The sequence below is a fragment of the Cynocephalus volans genome, chromosome 15 (genome assembly GCF_027409185.1).
Source record: "Cynocephalus volans isolate mCynVol1 chromosome 15, mCynVol1.pri, whole genome shotgun sequence".
Lineage (NCBI taxonomy): Eukaryota > Metazoa > Chordata > Mammalia > Dermoptera > Cynocephalidae > Cynocephalus > Cynocephalus volans.
In genome coordinates this window covers 58,814,725-58,832,545 of record NC_084474.1, presented here as the reverse complement: position 1 = coordinate 58,832,545, position 17,821 = coordinate 58,814,725, and the positions used below count along the sequence as shown (strand labels likewise).

General features: G+C 40.7%; 1 protein-coding gene across 2 annotated transcripts in view; it reads left to right on the top strand.

The window, feature by feature from the left end:
- Positions 1-9,303: 9,303 nt before the first annotated feature.
- The window catches only part of LRP12 (LDL receptor related protein 12), a 71,214-nt gene continuing 62,696 nt past the window's right edge, over positions 9,304-17,821 (top strand). For both annotated transcript variants that reach the window (XM_063079443.1, XM_063079442.1), the window contains exon 1: positions 9,304-9,688. In XM_063079443.1, the coding sequence (XP_062935513.1) occupies positions 9,610-9,688 (79 nt within the window). In that variant the 5' untranslated portion in view covers positions 9,304-9,609. The remainder of the gene's footprint in view (positions 9,689-17,821) is intronic.

Here is a 17,821-nt window from a genome sequence, read left to right as displayed (position 1 = left end):
AACTTATAGAGGGTCTTTGTCATGAATGAGTGCTGAACTTTATCAAATGCTTTTTCAGCATCTATAGAGATGATCATATGGTCCTTGTGTTTGAGTTTATTAATATGGTGTATCACATTTATTGATTTGCGTATGTTGAACCAACCTTGCATCCCTGGGATGAATCCCACTTGATCGTGATGAATAATTTTTCGTATGTGTTGCTGTATTCTGTTTGCTAGTATTTTAGTGAGGATTTTTGCATCTATATTCATCAAGGATATCGGCCTGTAGTTTTCTTTTTTGGTTATATCTTTACCTGGTTTTGGTATCAGGATGATATTTGCTTCATAGAATGAGTTTGGGAGATTTGCGTCCGTTTCAATCTTTTGGAATAGTTTGTAAAGAATCGGTGACAATTCCTCTTTGAATGTTTGGTAAAATTCTGCTGTGAATCCATCTGGTCCTGGGCTTTTCTTTGTTGGGAGCCTTCTGATAACAGCTTCAATCTCCTTTATTGTTATTGGTCTGTTCAAATTTTCTACGTCTTCACGGTTCAGTTTTGGGAGCTTGTGTGTGTCCAGAAATTTATCCATTTCCTCCAGATTTTCAAATTTGTTGGCGTATAGTTGTTTATAGTAGTCTCGAATGATTCCTTGTATTTCAGATGAATCAGTTGTAATATCGCCTTTTTCATTCCTAATTTTTGTTATTTGAGTCTTCTCTCTTCTTTTTTTTGTTAGCCATGCTAATGGTTTGTCAATTTTATTTATCTTTTCAAAAAACCAACTTTTTGATTCGTTGATCTTTTGAATTGTTTTTTGGTTTTCAATTTCATTTAGTTCTGCTCTGATCTTAATGATTTCTCTCCGTCTGCTAACTTTAGGATTGGATTGTTCTTGTTTTTCTAGTTCTTTAAGGTGAAGTGTTAGGTTGTTCACTTGCCATCTTTCCATTCTTCTGAAGTGAGCATTTAATGCAATAAATTTTCCCCTCAATACTGCTTTTGCAGTATCCCACAGGTTTTGGTATGATGTATCATTGTTTTCATTAGTTTCAATAAACTTTTTGATTTCCTGCTTGATTTCTTCTTGGACCCATATGTCATTAAGTAGAATGCTGTTTAATTTCCATGTGTTTGTATAGTTTCCAGAGTTTCGCTTGTTATTAATTTCTAGTTTTAATCCATTGTGGTCTGAGAAGATACATGGGATAATTCCAATTTTTTTGAATTTATTGAGACTTGATTTGTGACCTAATATGTGATCTATCTTGGAGAATGATCCATGTGCTGATGAGAAGAATGAATATTCTGAGGTTGTTGGGTGGAATGTTCTGTAGATATCTGCCAATTCCAATTGGTCTAGAGTCTTGTTTAGATCTTGTGTTTCTCTACTGATTCTTTGCCTAGATGATCTGTCTAATATTGACAGTGGAGTGTTCAGGTCCCCTGCTATTATGGTATTAGTGTCTATTTCCTTCTTTAGGTCTAATAGAGTTTGTTTTATAAATCTGGCTGCTCCAACATTGGGTGCGTACATATTTATGATTGTTATGTCTTCTTGATGGATCAGTCCTTTTATCATTAAGTAGTGTCCCTCATTGTCTCTTTTTATGGTTTTTAGTTTAAAGTCTATTTTGTCAGATATAAGAATAGCCACTCCAGCTCGTTTTTCTTTTCTGTTTGCATGGTAAATCTTTTTCCATCCTTTCACTCTTAGTCTGTGTGAATCTTTATGGGTGAGGTGGGTCTCTTGTAGGCAGCATATAGTTGGGTCCTGCTTTTTGATCCAGTCAGCCAGTCTGTGTCTTTTAATTGGGGAATTTAAGCCTTTAACATTAAGAGTTGTTATAGAAAGGTGTTGATTTATTCCTAGCATTTTATTGGTTGTTTGGTTGTCTTAGGTGTCTTTTGTTCCTTGCTTTCTGATTTACTGTTTGGTTTCTTTGTTTGTTGGTTCCTTAGGTTGTAGATAGTGTTTTTGTTAGCTTGTTTTCTCTTCATGAATGCCATTTTTATTGTACTAGCGGGTTTAGATTTTTCTTAGGTTTTTGTGGCAGTGGTAGTTATTTTTCAGGAACCAAACCCAGTACTCCCTTGAGGATTTCTTGTAAGGGTGGTCTTGTGGTAGTGAACTCCCGCAGTTTTTGTTTGTCTGAGAAATATACTATTTGCCCCTCATTTCGGAAGGATAGCCTTGCAGGGTAGAGTATTCTTGGCTGGCAATCTTTGTCTTTTAGTATTTTGAAAATATCATCCCATTCCTTTCTAGCTTTTAGGGTTTGTGATGAAAAGTCTGATGTTAACCTGATTGGGGCTCCCTTATAGGTGATTTGACGCTTCTCTCTTGCAGCTTTTAAGATTCTCTCTTTGTCTCTGAGTTTTGCCAATTTGACTATGACATGTCTTGGAGAAGGCCTTTTTGGGTTGAATACGTTTGGAGATCGTTGAGCTTCCTGGATCTGAAGATCTGTGATTTTTCCTATACCTGGGAAGTTTTCTGCCACTATTTTGTTGAATATGTTTTCAATGGAATCTCCATTTTCCTCCCCTTCTGGAATACCCATGACTCGGATATTTGAGCGCTTGAGGTTGTCTGATATCTCTCTCAGATTTTCTTCCATGTTCTTGATTCTTTTTTCTTTCTTTTTGTCTGCTTGTGTTATTTCAAACAGCCCATCTTCAAGTTCAGAGGTTCTCTCTTCAACTTCGACAAGCCTGCTGGTTAAACTCTCCGTTGTGTTTTTTATTTCGCTGAATAACTTCTTCAGTTCAGCAAGTTCTGCTACATTTTTTTTCAGGACATTGATTTCCTTGTATATTTCCTCTTTCAGATCCTGTATACTTTTCCTCATTTCATCATGATGTCTAGCTGAGTTTTCTTGTATCTCATTCAGTTTCTTTAGAATTATCACTCGAAATTCCTTGTCAGTTATTTCAAGGGCTTCTTGTTCTATAGGATCTAGAGTATGAGATTTATTAACTTTTGGTGGTGTACTTTCTTGATTTTTTGTATTTCTGGTGTCTTTTTTTTGGTGTTTATTCATTGTGGCAGGGGGTTTCACAGTCCACCGGTTTAAGACTAATGACTAACTAGGATGTTGCTGTTGTTGCCACTTTGGTATGGCTCCCGCCGTGACTGCTCAGTTGGCCTCTAGTGTCTTGTGTGTGTGGTTGCCTCGGGTCTTGGGCTTCTCCGGGGATCCACCTTTCTGGTCAGCTTGGACTCTGCTGGGCTGGTGGATCACGTACCACAGGGTGTGTGATCTCTGTTGAGCTTTCACTTTCTGTACAGGACTTCTCCCCGTTCCGTGTGCTCTGGCCCAGGCTGTTAGATCGTGCAGTGGCGACCCCACCGGGTGTGTGGTTTCTGTCGAGTCTCCGCCTCCCTGGCCGCACGTCTCCCCCCTCTGTGCACACTGTGCTGGGTTGGGGCGTGTCTTCTGCACCCCTCGTCTATCAGCTGGGCCTTCAAGACCCTGCTCAGCACCGCCTCGCCCAGGAAGTCTACCAGGTTTCTGCTAGGCACAGACGACCGGTCTCTCTGGGTGCCTTTGTAACACTGTGTAGATCTTTCTCGGGTCTTGTTCACCTTTGTATCCCCCCGGTATAAACCGAGTCTAGTGCCCGCCTGCAGCCTGCTCTCCGGCAGGTTCAAGCGGACCTGGGAACTCTCCTACCACACTATTCCCAACCAGAAATTCGTTAGGCTTTTTTCCAAACTGGTGGTCGCAGAGATGGTATCTGCCTCCCAGTAACAGGAAGTTTACCGGGGCCGGAGTCCAGGGTGTGGTGGAGTGACAGTCGGCCCGCCCGTACTTCCTAGCCCTCCCAAAACTGGTCGGGACGCCCCACACCCCCAGCCCTGCCAGAGAACCGTGGAGGGAGTGGGAGAGGAAGCCGGCCCGCAGGGTCCGGAAAGCCCTGCGCCAGGCCAAGCAAATGGGCTCAGTGATGGCCGAGCAGGGCGGAGCTGCCCGCACCTGGGAAAATGGAGGCAGCACCGGGGCAGTGAGTGGCCTGGTGGTGCAGTCGGGGAGCCGCGTGGGCAACCACCCCCCGAACAGAGCTGTGCCAGGGATCACTCACAGTGCTGTGCCAGGTCGGGCGCTCGCTCTGTCTCTGGTTTGTTGCCTTCCGTGTTCTCGGCGCTGCCGCCTCGGGCTGTTCAGTCGCGGCGCCGCTCGGGCGCTCCCAGGAGTCTTCTTTAATGCCGGCCTGAAACCTCGAATCTTGAATAGGGCAGCTGGCCGCCTTCAGTGCGGCCCCAGCCTCCGGGATCCTGGCTGCATCCACAGCAGCCCTGGCGCCGTGTTCCCTGTTTCAAGCCTCACTTTTGCAGCTAAGAATCAGTTCTTTTCCTGCTCCACACTTCAAAGCTGTTGCCTGTAAATGAGGCAGCCTCTCCTGCCGGGGGCAAAGTGGCATTGAGCCCCCACGACCTAAATAAAACTTTTTAATGACTTTTCTTTTTAAAAATAAATCTAAAAGAGGCTTATGTCTGTTTAAGTTAAACAAATCAAGGTAGTATTGGTTACTTCCGGGAAACAAAAGGAAGACAGATAATAACTATATAGATTTTATTTTAAATTGTATGACATTACAGAATAACGACTATTTTGCTTATGTCATTAATGTGTTTAATAACAGTAGCTGCCATTCATTGAGTACCTACTAAGTGTCTGGCATTGCATTAAGTGCTTTACACATACAACATGGTAGAATGATTGAGTGCATTCTCTAGAGTCAGACTGCCTGAGTTAAAATGCTGTCCATTTACTATCTGTGTGATCTTGAGAAAATTACTGAGCCTCTCCGTGCTTGTTTGTTCATTTGAAAAATGGAGATAATAGTAGTATCAACATCACAGGATTGTTTGAGGATTAAATGCATAGCATATCATAGGTACTCAATATATATTAGCAATTATTGTTATCTCACTTAAACCATGTAGATAATCAAATGAAATTCTATTTTTTCCCATTTAATATGAAGACATAAGAGGTACAAGGTACTAGGTTCTTTACCAAAGTCGACCATCTAGATTAAACCCAGCACTGTTAAATTCTTGAGAACTATTTCTTTATCCACTACAGTACAGTAGGGAACCTCAAATCCTTGTAGGATTTGGACAGAGTACAAACAAGTTATATACACATGAAATTAGCAATATTTCCTTATAAAGAGCCATTGGTTGCCATTGCAGTTGCCAAATTCATTTCTGACGGGCCCATAACATGGGAAGAGATTCTATCCTACAAGCAATCAATTATGAGAACTTAAACACAAAGTTATATGGATTTTGAAACTTAGCAGTTAACAAAAAGCTCAAAGTATTTCCTTATAAATGCCAATGTCTGTAATTAATTCTCCCTTCACTCTTTTTTGATTACTGAGGGCAATTGTTTCATATGTGTATAAGAGATAGATGTTATTACCATTATAAATTCATGCATCCTCTGTGATCTGGTTTTACAGTTAAGAAGTTGAGTTTATGAGGGCAAAACTAAATCTGTGTGGATTGGGCTCTTTATTTTAGAGCCAGAACTATGTCTTTGACTACGTGGTACAATGATGGGTATGCTGTCAAAGCACAGAGCAAAATAAATAATAACCACAATAAATGTGCTAGGGAACTGGTATAGAAGTTGCCTAGATTGATGGATCTCATTTGCTTCCCTATATTATTCAACTCCAATGGAAAATACAATTTGCTTGTAAAGTGATCTCATTTATTTAACTGCAATCTTTAAAAAAAATTTTTTTCTTTCCCTTTTATTTATATGTTTTTTCAAGTTTGTTTTTCTTTTTAAAACATAATATTCCTTTGAGAGGGAGTTGAAAGATTTAGCTTTGTCTGGCAGCATGCCAAGTAGAAAATCCACTATCATCAATTTTCTTTCCAATAAAAGATGATGTTCATAGCGGTAGACTTAAATTCCCAGCCTAACCTCACAGTGTTGGTAAGTCTCAAATGCTACTAAATGGGATGGAATGAATTTTTATTGGTGACAAGAGTAAAAATTAAACCATTATATGTGATGATAACCAAACAAGGAGGAAAGAGACATTTAAATTCAAACAAAAGGACTGATTATTTAGGGCATGTCTCAATAAAGTAGAAGATTATGGCCCTTTTCAAATTATGTCAAGGTAAAAAGAAGCAGTTCATGTATTGCTCTCAACTGCATGTACTTGAGAAGTTGGAGAACCATTCGGAAAAGGATTAAGAAGCAACTCAAATAGTTGCCTCACTGAATTATCCTCAAACTTTTTTTTAAATAGTTAACACAGCCCTTTAAGAACCTGCTGAAAATAATGATTCTTCTTCCTATGAAAGTACATGAGCACAAAATTTCATACAATTTTAGAAGGCTTAAGAGACCCTTTGAAGCCAATCTATGGATCTAGGGGGCCGAAATTAAGAATCATACGGATCTCAGGAGCATGATTTATGCTTTATATAGAGTGCAGATGAGAACAATGGCAAAGCAAATTCAGTAGTCCAACTGCAGTGGAACTGTTATTAACACTAATCACTTTATAGTCATAGTTTTTTATGGATTTCAAAGTGCTTTCTCATATATGAGCTATTTGACGTATCAGCCCAGATAGCCATCTAGGTAGATAAGGTGACATAAAGGGGAATTAATATTGAGTACCTGTTCTGTGCCATGTTGCTTACCAATGTCTGATATTTTATTAGCATTGTTTTGTATAAATAAAAATGTTCCCTCATGAAACATAAAGATCTTTGATTGGTGAACATTGAATACTTACTAGATCCTTTCCAAAGAGAAATGCAATACCTAGGTTTGAAAGATAGAGATATTTAATTAATTAAGATAACTAAGATAGACACCCACAAGGTCAAGGGTTCTGATCCCCATACTAGCCAGCCACCAAAGCAAACAAAAAAGACACGCAGATAAACAATTCTCAAAGTTTTATCTGGTGGGAGGTGGTGGCAGGGTGTGCCTGAGACTATTTCAGGGAAGTACATGAGGTCTCCCTTTGCCAATTTATGTATCTGTGAGTCTGGATTTGCTTCATATACTTCAATCACAACAACATATTGCACAGATTGGGTGCAGGGGCAGATATGAGAATTCAGCTTTCTTATATTAAGCCAGACATTAAGGAGATTTACAAAGATGGAAAACAATGCCACTCTTCTCACTACATTTTTTTTGTTTTGGAAAATAGAGTTATATAAACTTATAATGTATTTTTTATTTTAAATGAATTTTAAAATATTTTAAATTTTTCTGTTTTTATTATTATTTTGCAGTTGGCTGGCACAAGGATCCAAACCCTTGACCTTGGTGTTATAACACCATGCTCTAACCAACTGAGCTAACCAGCCAGCCCCTAATTTTTGTTTTAATTCCTACATAGCAAATATCAATAGATATGATCCACATAAACAAAAGCTCTTTGGAGCACTCACCAAGTTTTAAGAGTGTTAAAGGGGCCCAGATAAAGTTTGAGAACCTGTTAAGTCTGAGAAGACAGATCTAGTTGGATGAGCCAGTGTATGGATGGAAGGGGTATGGATACATGTAGTCAGGGACTGATGAGGACATTGTGTGTCTTGCTGTGGTGACAGAGTTCCTTGAAGGGTACTCAAAGTGGACAGGGGAGGATAGAATCCAGTCTACTTCACTTTGCTTGTGGCTCCTAAACAGCTGTCATGGCAGTGCAATTTATAGAAAGCGATCTCAAGAAACAAGCAAGTGGAGTTTAGAATCCCAAAACTAGGAAGGACAACTGCCAGTTTAGTGAGGAACACTGAAGCTCCTCTTTTTCTCCAAAGAATGGAAAACATTTTTGGAGTTCTTGTTATTTTTTTTCTCCAGATGATAGAAGATTTGTTAATTATTTGATTTTTCAATACTTGTTAATTTTTTCTTTTTATCTTTTGGAATATCATTTCCTTGAAAAAAAAATTTTTTTTGAACATGACCGATAAGCGAATCTTAACCCTTGACTTGGTGTTGTCAGCACCACACTCAGCCAGTGAGCTAACCAGCCACCCCTATCGCTGGGATCCAAACCCGTGGCCTTGGTGTTATCAGCACCACACTCTCCAGAGTGAGCCACGGGCCGACCTTCTTTGAAAAAATTTTAAAGGGCACAAATCGGTAGAAGATAGAGGGAAAGCCTAATGTAGTCCTCAAAAAGTGTCTTAAAATTTAACCTTTACTTACAACACAGTAAGTAAGCATCGTGCTAGAGACTTTCGTGTGGGTATATGGGGAACAGTTATGACTTTAGAATGAGAAAAACTGTCTCAAACGATTTATTTACTATACCGTTTTGGGTAATTAAACTTCTCTCAGTCTCGTTTTCTTATCAAATGCGGATAATAATATTTATCTCATAAGGTTGATAAGGATTAAAAAAACGATAATCTATGTCAATAGGACCGCACAAAGCACTGTAGGTCTTCAATGAATAGCCGAGAGCGGGCTTGTAAAGGGCAACATAAATCTGAGAGGAGAGATAAGACATTGTAGACAAACACTTTAAAATCACAAGGCAGAAGGTCTGACGTGCCAGTGTCAATACAGATGTATTTAGTAAAGTGTTACGGGAATCTAAGAAAAGGAGCGGTCACACTTGTTGGGAGCGAGGAAAGAGGTTTCGAAAAATTAGAAAGTGCTGGATTAACCCGCCTCCCACTTCCCAACCCCCAAGGTCGGCTCCAGACGAGCCTCCTAGTCCAGGCGCAACCCCTCAAGAGATGTCAAAAGGCCACCCGCGGCTTCCACGCCAGACTGGAAGAGCTGTGCCCTCTAGCCTTGCCCGACTCATCCCTGGTACCTTGGGAGTGGGCGTCTAGACCTAGCTCCCCAGCCTGTGTCGACACCGACCCACCACCGACCCGCGGCCGGGGTCCGCCGCTCTACCCTAGCTCCCCCCACAACCCCATGGGGGTGCGCGGTAGGGGAAGGAACTCCCAAGTTCCCAGCCTCCGGACCACCCACCCTTCCCCCACACAGAGCCACCTTCAGCCTCCTAACTCGCCCCCACCCCACCCGTGGGGCCAGCGCGGAGGCCTCGGACCGCCACGGACCTCCACCACCGGCCCCCGCTCTCCAACCCCCGGGAATCCAGCGGCCGGCGTTCGCGCGCTCGCTCATCGATTAGCACTGCCTATTCCTCGGGCTCCAGTCTCGGGGAATTCGGGCCCGAGACTTGGAGAGTCCCGCGGAGCGCGGGGCGGGAACCAAAGCAGGCGGGCCAGGAGATTGCCGATCGCAGGGATGAACGCGCGCTCCGCCTGGCGGGTGGCGGCGCCGGCGAGCGTGTGCGGCGCGAGGCCGGAGTCCCGCGTTTGTCGCTCCCTCGCCTAGCGCCGGCGCGCGCACTGTCTGCCCTTGTCCCGGGGAGGGCAGACCCGCTGGGGCTGTCGCGCCACCTGGGGTGGGAGCGGGCTAGCGGCAGAGGGAGGGGAGGAGGGAGGGAGGGCGCGCGGGCGGCGACAGCGGCCCCTTCCCTCCCCCTCCCGCCGCCGCGGAGAGGGAGCAGCCGGGGGCTCGGCGGCGGCGGCGGCGGCGTCTGGCCCCAGCTCCTCCCCCCCCTCCTCCTCCGTCTCTTTCTCGCTCCCTCCATCTGCCGTGGTTATGGCCCGCCGCTGGAGCACAAAAGAGTCTCCGCGGTGGAGGTCTGCGTTGCTCTTGCTCTTCCTCGCTGAGGTGTACGGTAAGTGTCTGCGTCCCCGCGCCCCACTGACCGAACAAAGCTGGGGCAACCCCGGGCCGCGAGGCCTCCGGGACGGGGGTTCCCCTGGAGACCCTGGCAGCCGGTGGGACAAAGACCCGGGGAGGGGTGGATGCGGCGGCCAGGGGTGTCCCCACACGGAGATGCTTTCGTCCACTTGCCCACCTCCAGACCCTCCGGGTGTTGGAGAGGGGCTGCGGTCCCGGCCGGGGGCGGGGCGGTGGAAAGACGGGGTGGCGGGCGGACTTCCCGACCTGGGCTTGAGGGCCCCAGCTGCCGGCTCCTCGAGGACCCGTAGCCTCTTGCACAATCCGCTCACACAAAGATGTATGACTGTGTGAGAAAGAAGACGAGGTCGCCCCCGCCGCTGCCGGGACGGTCCTGCCACCCCCTACCCTACCGGGGTCAGGAAGTTCTCTCCCCAGTGAGATTGCCACCGCCTCGATCCCTTTCCCCACTCCCTGGAAAGCACCCGGCGGCTTCCTTTCCACCCCTCAACCTCGGGGGCCGGGGCTCCGTTGGTCCCGGGCGTGTAGGATCCTGTTGGTTTTCCAGAAGCAGCACGCGGGAGAAGGCCAGAAAATAGTTTCCAGCCCCGCCTCAGTCTTAGGGCGTACACGTCTGCCCTCAGCCCTAGTTCAATTGTCATTTCATCCATCATCCTCCGCTACTGTTGTCACTGTTGCTTTATTCCAGTCTGTGGATCGGGTTAGAGATACTCTTTTGAGGTTTAAGAGAAGGCTGAAGACTATGTGTGAAGACTAAGCTTTATATTAGTTTGAGATCAGAACAAGAGCTAAATGGAATTAAATGTAAAGAACATCCTTCGCTGGAGAGACTTGAGTTCCACTTGTGACTTACCCGTTCTTAGTTCGTTAAACACATCGAATAGGTATTTCAAGAACGGAGTTAACCTTTTCTTTTTTTGTCTAGAAGACAATAATTAGAAGTTACCGTTCTTTGGTAAATTTTACTTGTAAGAAGTCTGTCCTTTGCCACAAACACTATTTTGACTACTACTAATATAGTGGTGGTGGTGATTGGGTTCAGTCAACATGTAATTCGTGAGCGAGTATTGTCTCTTTTGAAAGCATTTATCTGTGGAATTCAATGTAACGATAACTTTTAAAACCTGAGAAATGACACTAAATAGGAATTTAATGAATTTAAATCGGCAATTATCGACAGCCAAGAAACATTAGTCTTTTTGTTGTAATTCGGGATGTGCTGCTCCCTTACCTGATTAATATATTATTACTTTTGTTTGTTTGGGGGAGGAGAGTGGGTTGGTCCTCGTTGATGTGGTAATTGCGAGTGGTGTGCTCCTGTGTGATCAGAAAACCCAGTGCACGACTTTTGATTGTTAGTTGGATCAAGTGGCTATGATCCCTGCTTGCCTGATGACTTGTGGGTTTGGGCCTACACCAGAGATCAATAAGCTATTACGATGTTTCTTCTAGCCTGAAGGTGGGTATAGTTATGCTCTAGGTTTGGTGTAATGGCCCAGGAGAGAGAAGAAAGTGAAAGGCATCTTTAATCTAGGGTGATTAGGAGTGTCTAGTTTTGTCCTTTATTATAATCAGAATTGAATTTCTGTGATGTCTGATCAGAATAGATAAATAAATGGGCTTTTCTTTCATTAAAACCTTCTTCTTTCATTAAAACCTATGTCATTAGTGTTTGAACTAAGTCTTTTGCCTAAAACTAAGTCTCAAGATACGTAGCTGTGAAGAAACCCGTAATTTGGTTTGGTGCATTCTTTTGGACTTATACACTAAGTGACTTCCTAGTAGATGTTTATCAAAGATGTGTCTTTTTGGAATTCGTGTTCAGTGAGGAGTTGTTAGTTGACAAAGACTGAAACTCCTTTTTCCAAGAGTGTGGGACTAGATTATAAACTAGCAGGTGATTATGCCGAAGGTTGATGTCTCAAGCCACAGCAAGTTTCAAAGTATAAGAAAAAAGAAGATAGTGAGCCAGGCAGAACATTAAATTATATCAGCAGAGATTAAAGGAACCCTTTACCCTGCAACTGGTGAAATTCTCTTTATAACTGCATTTTTGGGGGTCCTCTTCTCTCTTCTAACCATATGTGGGTTTATATTAGTGAAAAAAAAAAGCTGTAACAGTAGTATGGGGGGATATGCTTCCATAACAATTGTTTTAGTCCATTTTATGTTGCTATAACAGACTACCTGAGACTGGGTAATTTATAAGGAAAAGAGGTTTATTTGGCTTACGATTCTGGGACAGCTGCATTTGGCACAGGCCTCAAGCTGCTTCTGCTCATGGCGGAAAGGGGCAGGCAGCTGGCGGGTACAAGCAGATCATATGGCAAGAGGAAGCAAGAGAGAGAGAGAAGGTGCCAGGGTCTTTTTAAGCAACGAGCTCTCACTGGAAGCGAGAGCTCACTCATTAATCCCCCCTCCCACAGGGAGAGCATTAATCTATTCATGAGGGATCCACCCCCATGACTCAATCAGTTTCCAACACTGCCACATTGGAGATCAAATTTCCACATGAGTTTTGGAGGGGACAACACATCCAAACTCCATCAACAATAGTGGGACTTGGGTATAGTAGTTTTGATGTGTAGTGGATACATCCAGAGAAATAGCCATCACCTTCAGCCTCTTAGAACAGATATTAGCAGTAACTTATGAAACGGTGCCTTCTACAGTTAAAAGGGATTTTTTTAAGAGACTTCAGAAATAATGAGAAAGATTTGTTTAAAAAACAATATTCAGAAAAATGCATAACATAGAAAAGCAGATTGACTGACCAGTATTTAGGGAATTCCATACTAATTCTTCACTGGGTGACTCTTACCTATTAACTGCAACTTTATATGGCTCCAAATTGTGTGTTGGAATTTTGAGACATTTTATATACCTTTTTTGAAAAATATTTATTTTGATTTTTATATTCTTCACATGATCGTTTTTAGTGGACTATGATGTGTGACTTATACTTCCAAGTTACTTTTCTGATTGCCAAAGTTTTATTTGAAATTGTATATTGTGATATGTAACACAGCTAATATTATGTAGAAGTAGTTGTTCAAAGACCAGTAATTATTTTTCAGGAGCTGCTATATCTTAACTGCATTGAATGTGCCTAAGGGTTAGGAGGAGAAAGTAAAGGCTTCTGCCTTCTTTGGAAGTTTGAAGGGATAAGAACATCAATCATGGCCACTATAAGCTTTGCTAGGCATTGTCCTTTAAGAGGAGAAACTGCTTCTTCATTTCTCACACAGAGATTTCTGGCTTTTACAAATGTGTGGGATTTCCAAAACCTCTGTCTCCTACTCAGTAGAACCTTAGTCTTGCTCACGTCTCAAACCACAGTTTGGTAATTTTAACAGTTCCATTGCTTTTTGCTTTCTACTTGTTTGTCTCCCAGATCAGTGTTTTCTAACTTTTACTCAAACCCACCCTTAAAATACATTTTATGTTGCTTTTGGTATATACATAGAGAACAAAGCAAAGTTCATGAAATAATACTTACCCTTATACCTGTGATACACTTAGATATTTTCTATTCTATTTATTCTCCATTCCTCTCTCTCTTCCTTTGTTCATTTGCTGGTCTGGACTCATAAAAATAATTTGGGACCTAGTAATAGATTGCAATCCTTAGTCTGAAAAACACTGCCCCAGATGAAGCCTTAAAAAATATAATTTAGAATGTTTATGTTTATGTATCATTTTACAATAGCCTTGAAGAGTTGCAGATAGTTTTTGGTTACTTCCTGCCAGAGCATTTAGAAGTAGTCAGAACTCCTCCTGGCATGTACTGACTGACCTGTGATAAAATTCATTTTTAAACAGGTTTTCAGCTTATTACAGCCAAGAGTCTTTACTGTGCACAGTACTATTCTAGATGTTGTGGTAGCATAAAATATTCTTTTTACTCTTGCATGTTATATCAACTTGGTCAATCTTTTCCCATGAATTTTATGGAACATTCAAACAGCACATTTAAAATTTCCAGTTTAAGGATAGACTAGAAGTTTCAATTTTAGAAAGGTTGTAGAAATAACTGGAACATGAGAAAAAAATCCAAACCAGATACGAATTACTTCTAAAAGAAGTCAAGCTTGATTACATAAAATATGTTGAGTAAAACTGAATTAATTGCTTAATATAAACCCTTCCTTGAGTCAGAATCTAAATTATATCCATATCCTAGGGAGAATATGAAGGTAGGCAGCACATTCCACAAAATCCTAGGTGGTTATTATCAGGCACAAAGTATTAAATGACCACTTTTAGAGGAATACCTATATTTGAGGAAGAGAGTGGAGCAGATTCGAATGATGTGTGGTAAATGATTTAGAGGGTTCCTAGAAAGTAAAATCTCCTTTGAGGAAAAAATAAAAGGGATGTTAGGCTGAAAAGTAATCAGCAGTTTAAAAAAATATTAAAACTTACTGTCATGGTTAGAAAATTTAAAGACTATCGAGAAATTAAGGGAACAGAGAACTTTTTGTGTTTCTGATTTGAGATGTTTTTGTTGTTGGGGGGTTTTTTTTGGTTTGTTTTACATTTTAATTGAGACTACAATTTAAAAGATGTAAATTGATATTATAATTTAAAGAGTGAAAGTTAGGTAAAAAGGAGGCGAATACATTAAGTATAGGAGAGATTTATATAGATTTAAAGCAAATAGAAAGTGTTCTGATTTCAGAATTTTAGAATGCATATTACTCCTGTTCTCACTGCATGTCTTTATAGGTAAATGAAGGTTGTTCTGAATTTAGGAATTGAAGTTGACTTGATGATCTCTAATTTCTAAGGTTACCTTTCCCTTCTGTTTCTCCTTTTCTTCTTACGTTCTCCTTCCCACCTCCCTCCCCCATTTCCTTTTTGAGATAAGTGGGTAATAGATGTACACTACTTATTCCCATTTTCCAAGATTTAGAATTAGATCTTGTAAATACAAGTTACCAATCTAACTGTTCAGTTGCATGTCATCAGAGTCCCTTCTTTTTAAATAGATGCAAATATAAATGTATATAGTTTCAATACTAAATTAGCTTAGGGAATTCTCTCTGTCTAAGCTGAAGAGGAGAGGGAAAGAAACTAACATTTATTAAATTAACTTTATAGCATTTATTAAGTTACAGATACTGTGCTTGGTCTTTATTCGTTGCCAATTAATCTTTAGTACGTCTCATTTAGCAATCCTATAGAAGATAGGAATTCTTTTTTATAGATGTGAATATTGAAGCTTGGAAAAGTTGTGACATAGATCTGAGATCAAACCACTAAGAAGTAGTAGAGTCAGGATTGCAGCCTAATCCTGTCTCTTTACTCATTGATTCATCTAGCAAATATTTGTTAAGCACTTGCTTATGTCTGGAATTGTGTTAGGTACAACAACATAATGGAGCTTACAGCCTAGTCGATAAGTTGTAGTAAGTGCTCTAACAGAAACAAATAAGGGGCAGAGATAGTCAGTACACACAGAGTAATTAGGGGAAGACTTCCTTAACAGGGGACATTTATAACAACTAAAAGCTAACCATGTTATGGTTGGGGTAAGAAAGCCTTGCATGTGAGAACAATAAATTAAAGGCCCAGAATCAGGAAAAAGCTGATGTGAAAGAGCTAGTGTGTTGGAGGTAGACAAATAAAATCATTGTAGCTGGACCATAATGGTCATAAGGGAGAGTGACAAGATGAGGTTAGACTGATATCCAGGAGTTCAAGGCTTTGGAAACCACTGAAGAGTTTGAGTTTAGGTGTAACTATTGAAAGGGTTCAAGTGATGTAATGTGACTTATGTTTTGAAACAGTCACTTTTGCTCCTGTGTGGAATGTTGTGAAGCAGGCAATAGTAGAGATGATCAGTTAGATTTTGACTGTAATCCAGGTTAGAGACATAGGAGCTTAGACCACAGTAATAGTAATGGAGATAGAAGAGTATGGATTGCCCTTTTGATAGGGAAAAAAGTGGTACTTCTCTTGTGACCAGAGGGAAAAAGGAAAATATTGGTGCAAGTGTACTTAGTTCTGTAGGTTTTGGGGTGGGAAGATGGAGATTACATCTGATTGTTCCTATATTCTCAAAGTAATGTAACATGTGATCATCAGTTAAGAGAGAAGAGGGGGAATGAGAGGTTGAGGGTGATTTCTTTTCCCTGAATTCAGTAGAACAGATTGGACCCTTAGGATGTTAAGTTCCTGTTATTTAATCTAAAAAAAAAAAAAGAAGGCTAAGAACAATCAACGCAAGACGGGATATTGTGAATAGTTATACAAAAGATGACAAGAAGGAATGAGGACTTAAGTTACAAAGGGAGAAGAAGTTTAAGAAGCGTTCTATGGTGAACTCAATTCTAAAGGCTGTCATTTTTGTCAATGAAATAAGTACATAACATAGGCTTCTACAGTGTTTTAAGAGTATTTCAGACAAGAAGCAGAGGGTGGGACAAAAGCTAGATTTCAAGTACCTTTTTGCCCAAGTTAATTACTTTATACTAAATGATAGATAGTTTTGTCTTTGGAAGAATCAGGAATATATTGGTAGATTAGTGACTTTCAGAACATATTTGGAAAAACAAAGTACATTTTACCTTTTTTTTTCTGGATCAGGTAGCTTATTTACAGAAGCTACAACTTCAGTAGGTCCCAAAACTTCAAGGTAAATGAAGCTGACCGAACAATTTTCTAGTGTTCGCTTAAATATTTGATAACTCACTGCCTTGCTGGTATCACTGGTGAAGAAATGAAATTGTCTTGTGCTCATTTTCCTACCATTGAATAAGACTAGCTTGATATCTACCTTTAAAATTCACTTACATTTCAGTTTTTAGAGAAAGGAAAAATGGTGCTAAACTCTTAATATTAGGATTAAATGGAGCACAGTAGGATATTTAGTAGTTGGAATTTACCTTTACAAATATGAGGAAGAGAATAAGCCTTTTATTATCTGACTTAATTTCATTAATAGTTAAAGCATGTTTTAGGTTTTAAGTATTCTGGAGATAAATCTTTGTACCTGACATATTCTGAAATAGAATTCAGTTTCTTGAAATTATTAATGCCTATTCTAATGACACTAAAACCTTTTACTAATAGAATACAGAACACCTTTACAAAAAAAAAAAATGCCATGATTAATTCTCAAATTAACTCTGTGAAGTAAATATTATTATTAGAAGAAACTGAAGCTTTGTGAGTAGTGATCTTACCTAAGGTTCACACCTTTCTACTGCTGTTCTTCTTCAGATAGTGGCCCATTATTTTGTCTACTTTATTGTAACAGCCCTCAACTCGTCTTGGCTCTGGTGTTGTCCTGATTCAATCATATCATACACAGCAGCAGCCAGAGTGACTTTTCTGTTCTTTTCTTTTCTTTTCTTTTTTTTTAAAGATCACCAGTAAGGGGATCTTAACCCTTAACTTGATGTTGTCAGCACCATGCTCTCCCAAGTGAGCTAACTGGCCATCCCTATATAGGGATCTGAACCCGTGGCCTTGGTGTTATCAGCACCACACTCTCCCAAGTGAGCCACGGGCCGGCCCTCAGAGTGACTTTTCTAAAGTATGGATCTGATTATGAAACTTTCTTGCTTAAAACCCACAGGAGTTCCCTTATTCTTAAATACAAATGTACCTCACTAGAGCCTTCATGATCTGCCTCATTTTTACCTTTCTGCCTTATCTCTTGTCATTCTCCTTTACCACTGCCCTTCCTCGTCCCCCACACCATGTTCTTGCCGTACTGAACACTGTTCCGTCTGCCTGGCTTTATCTTCCTTCCTATGCCTCTTTCTTCACTTCGATAACTCCTGCTTGTCCTTTTGCTTTCCTTTAGTTCTCACCTCTTTTGGCGAATATTTCCTGGTTCCTCAAAACTAGGTACCCTTCTTACAAGCATCCCAGATATATAATGTGAGCCTAAAAAGTAAATCATATATATAGTTTTAAGTGTTCTAGTAGCCACATTAAAAAAAAACCCAGGTGAAATTAATATTAATAATATATTTAACCCAGTATATCAAAAATACTGTCATTTCAATATGTAAGTAGTGAGAAATAATTATTAATGAATCTGCATTATGTTTTTCATACTAAATCTTCAAAATTCAGTAATCTTATATTTACA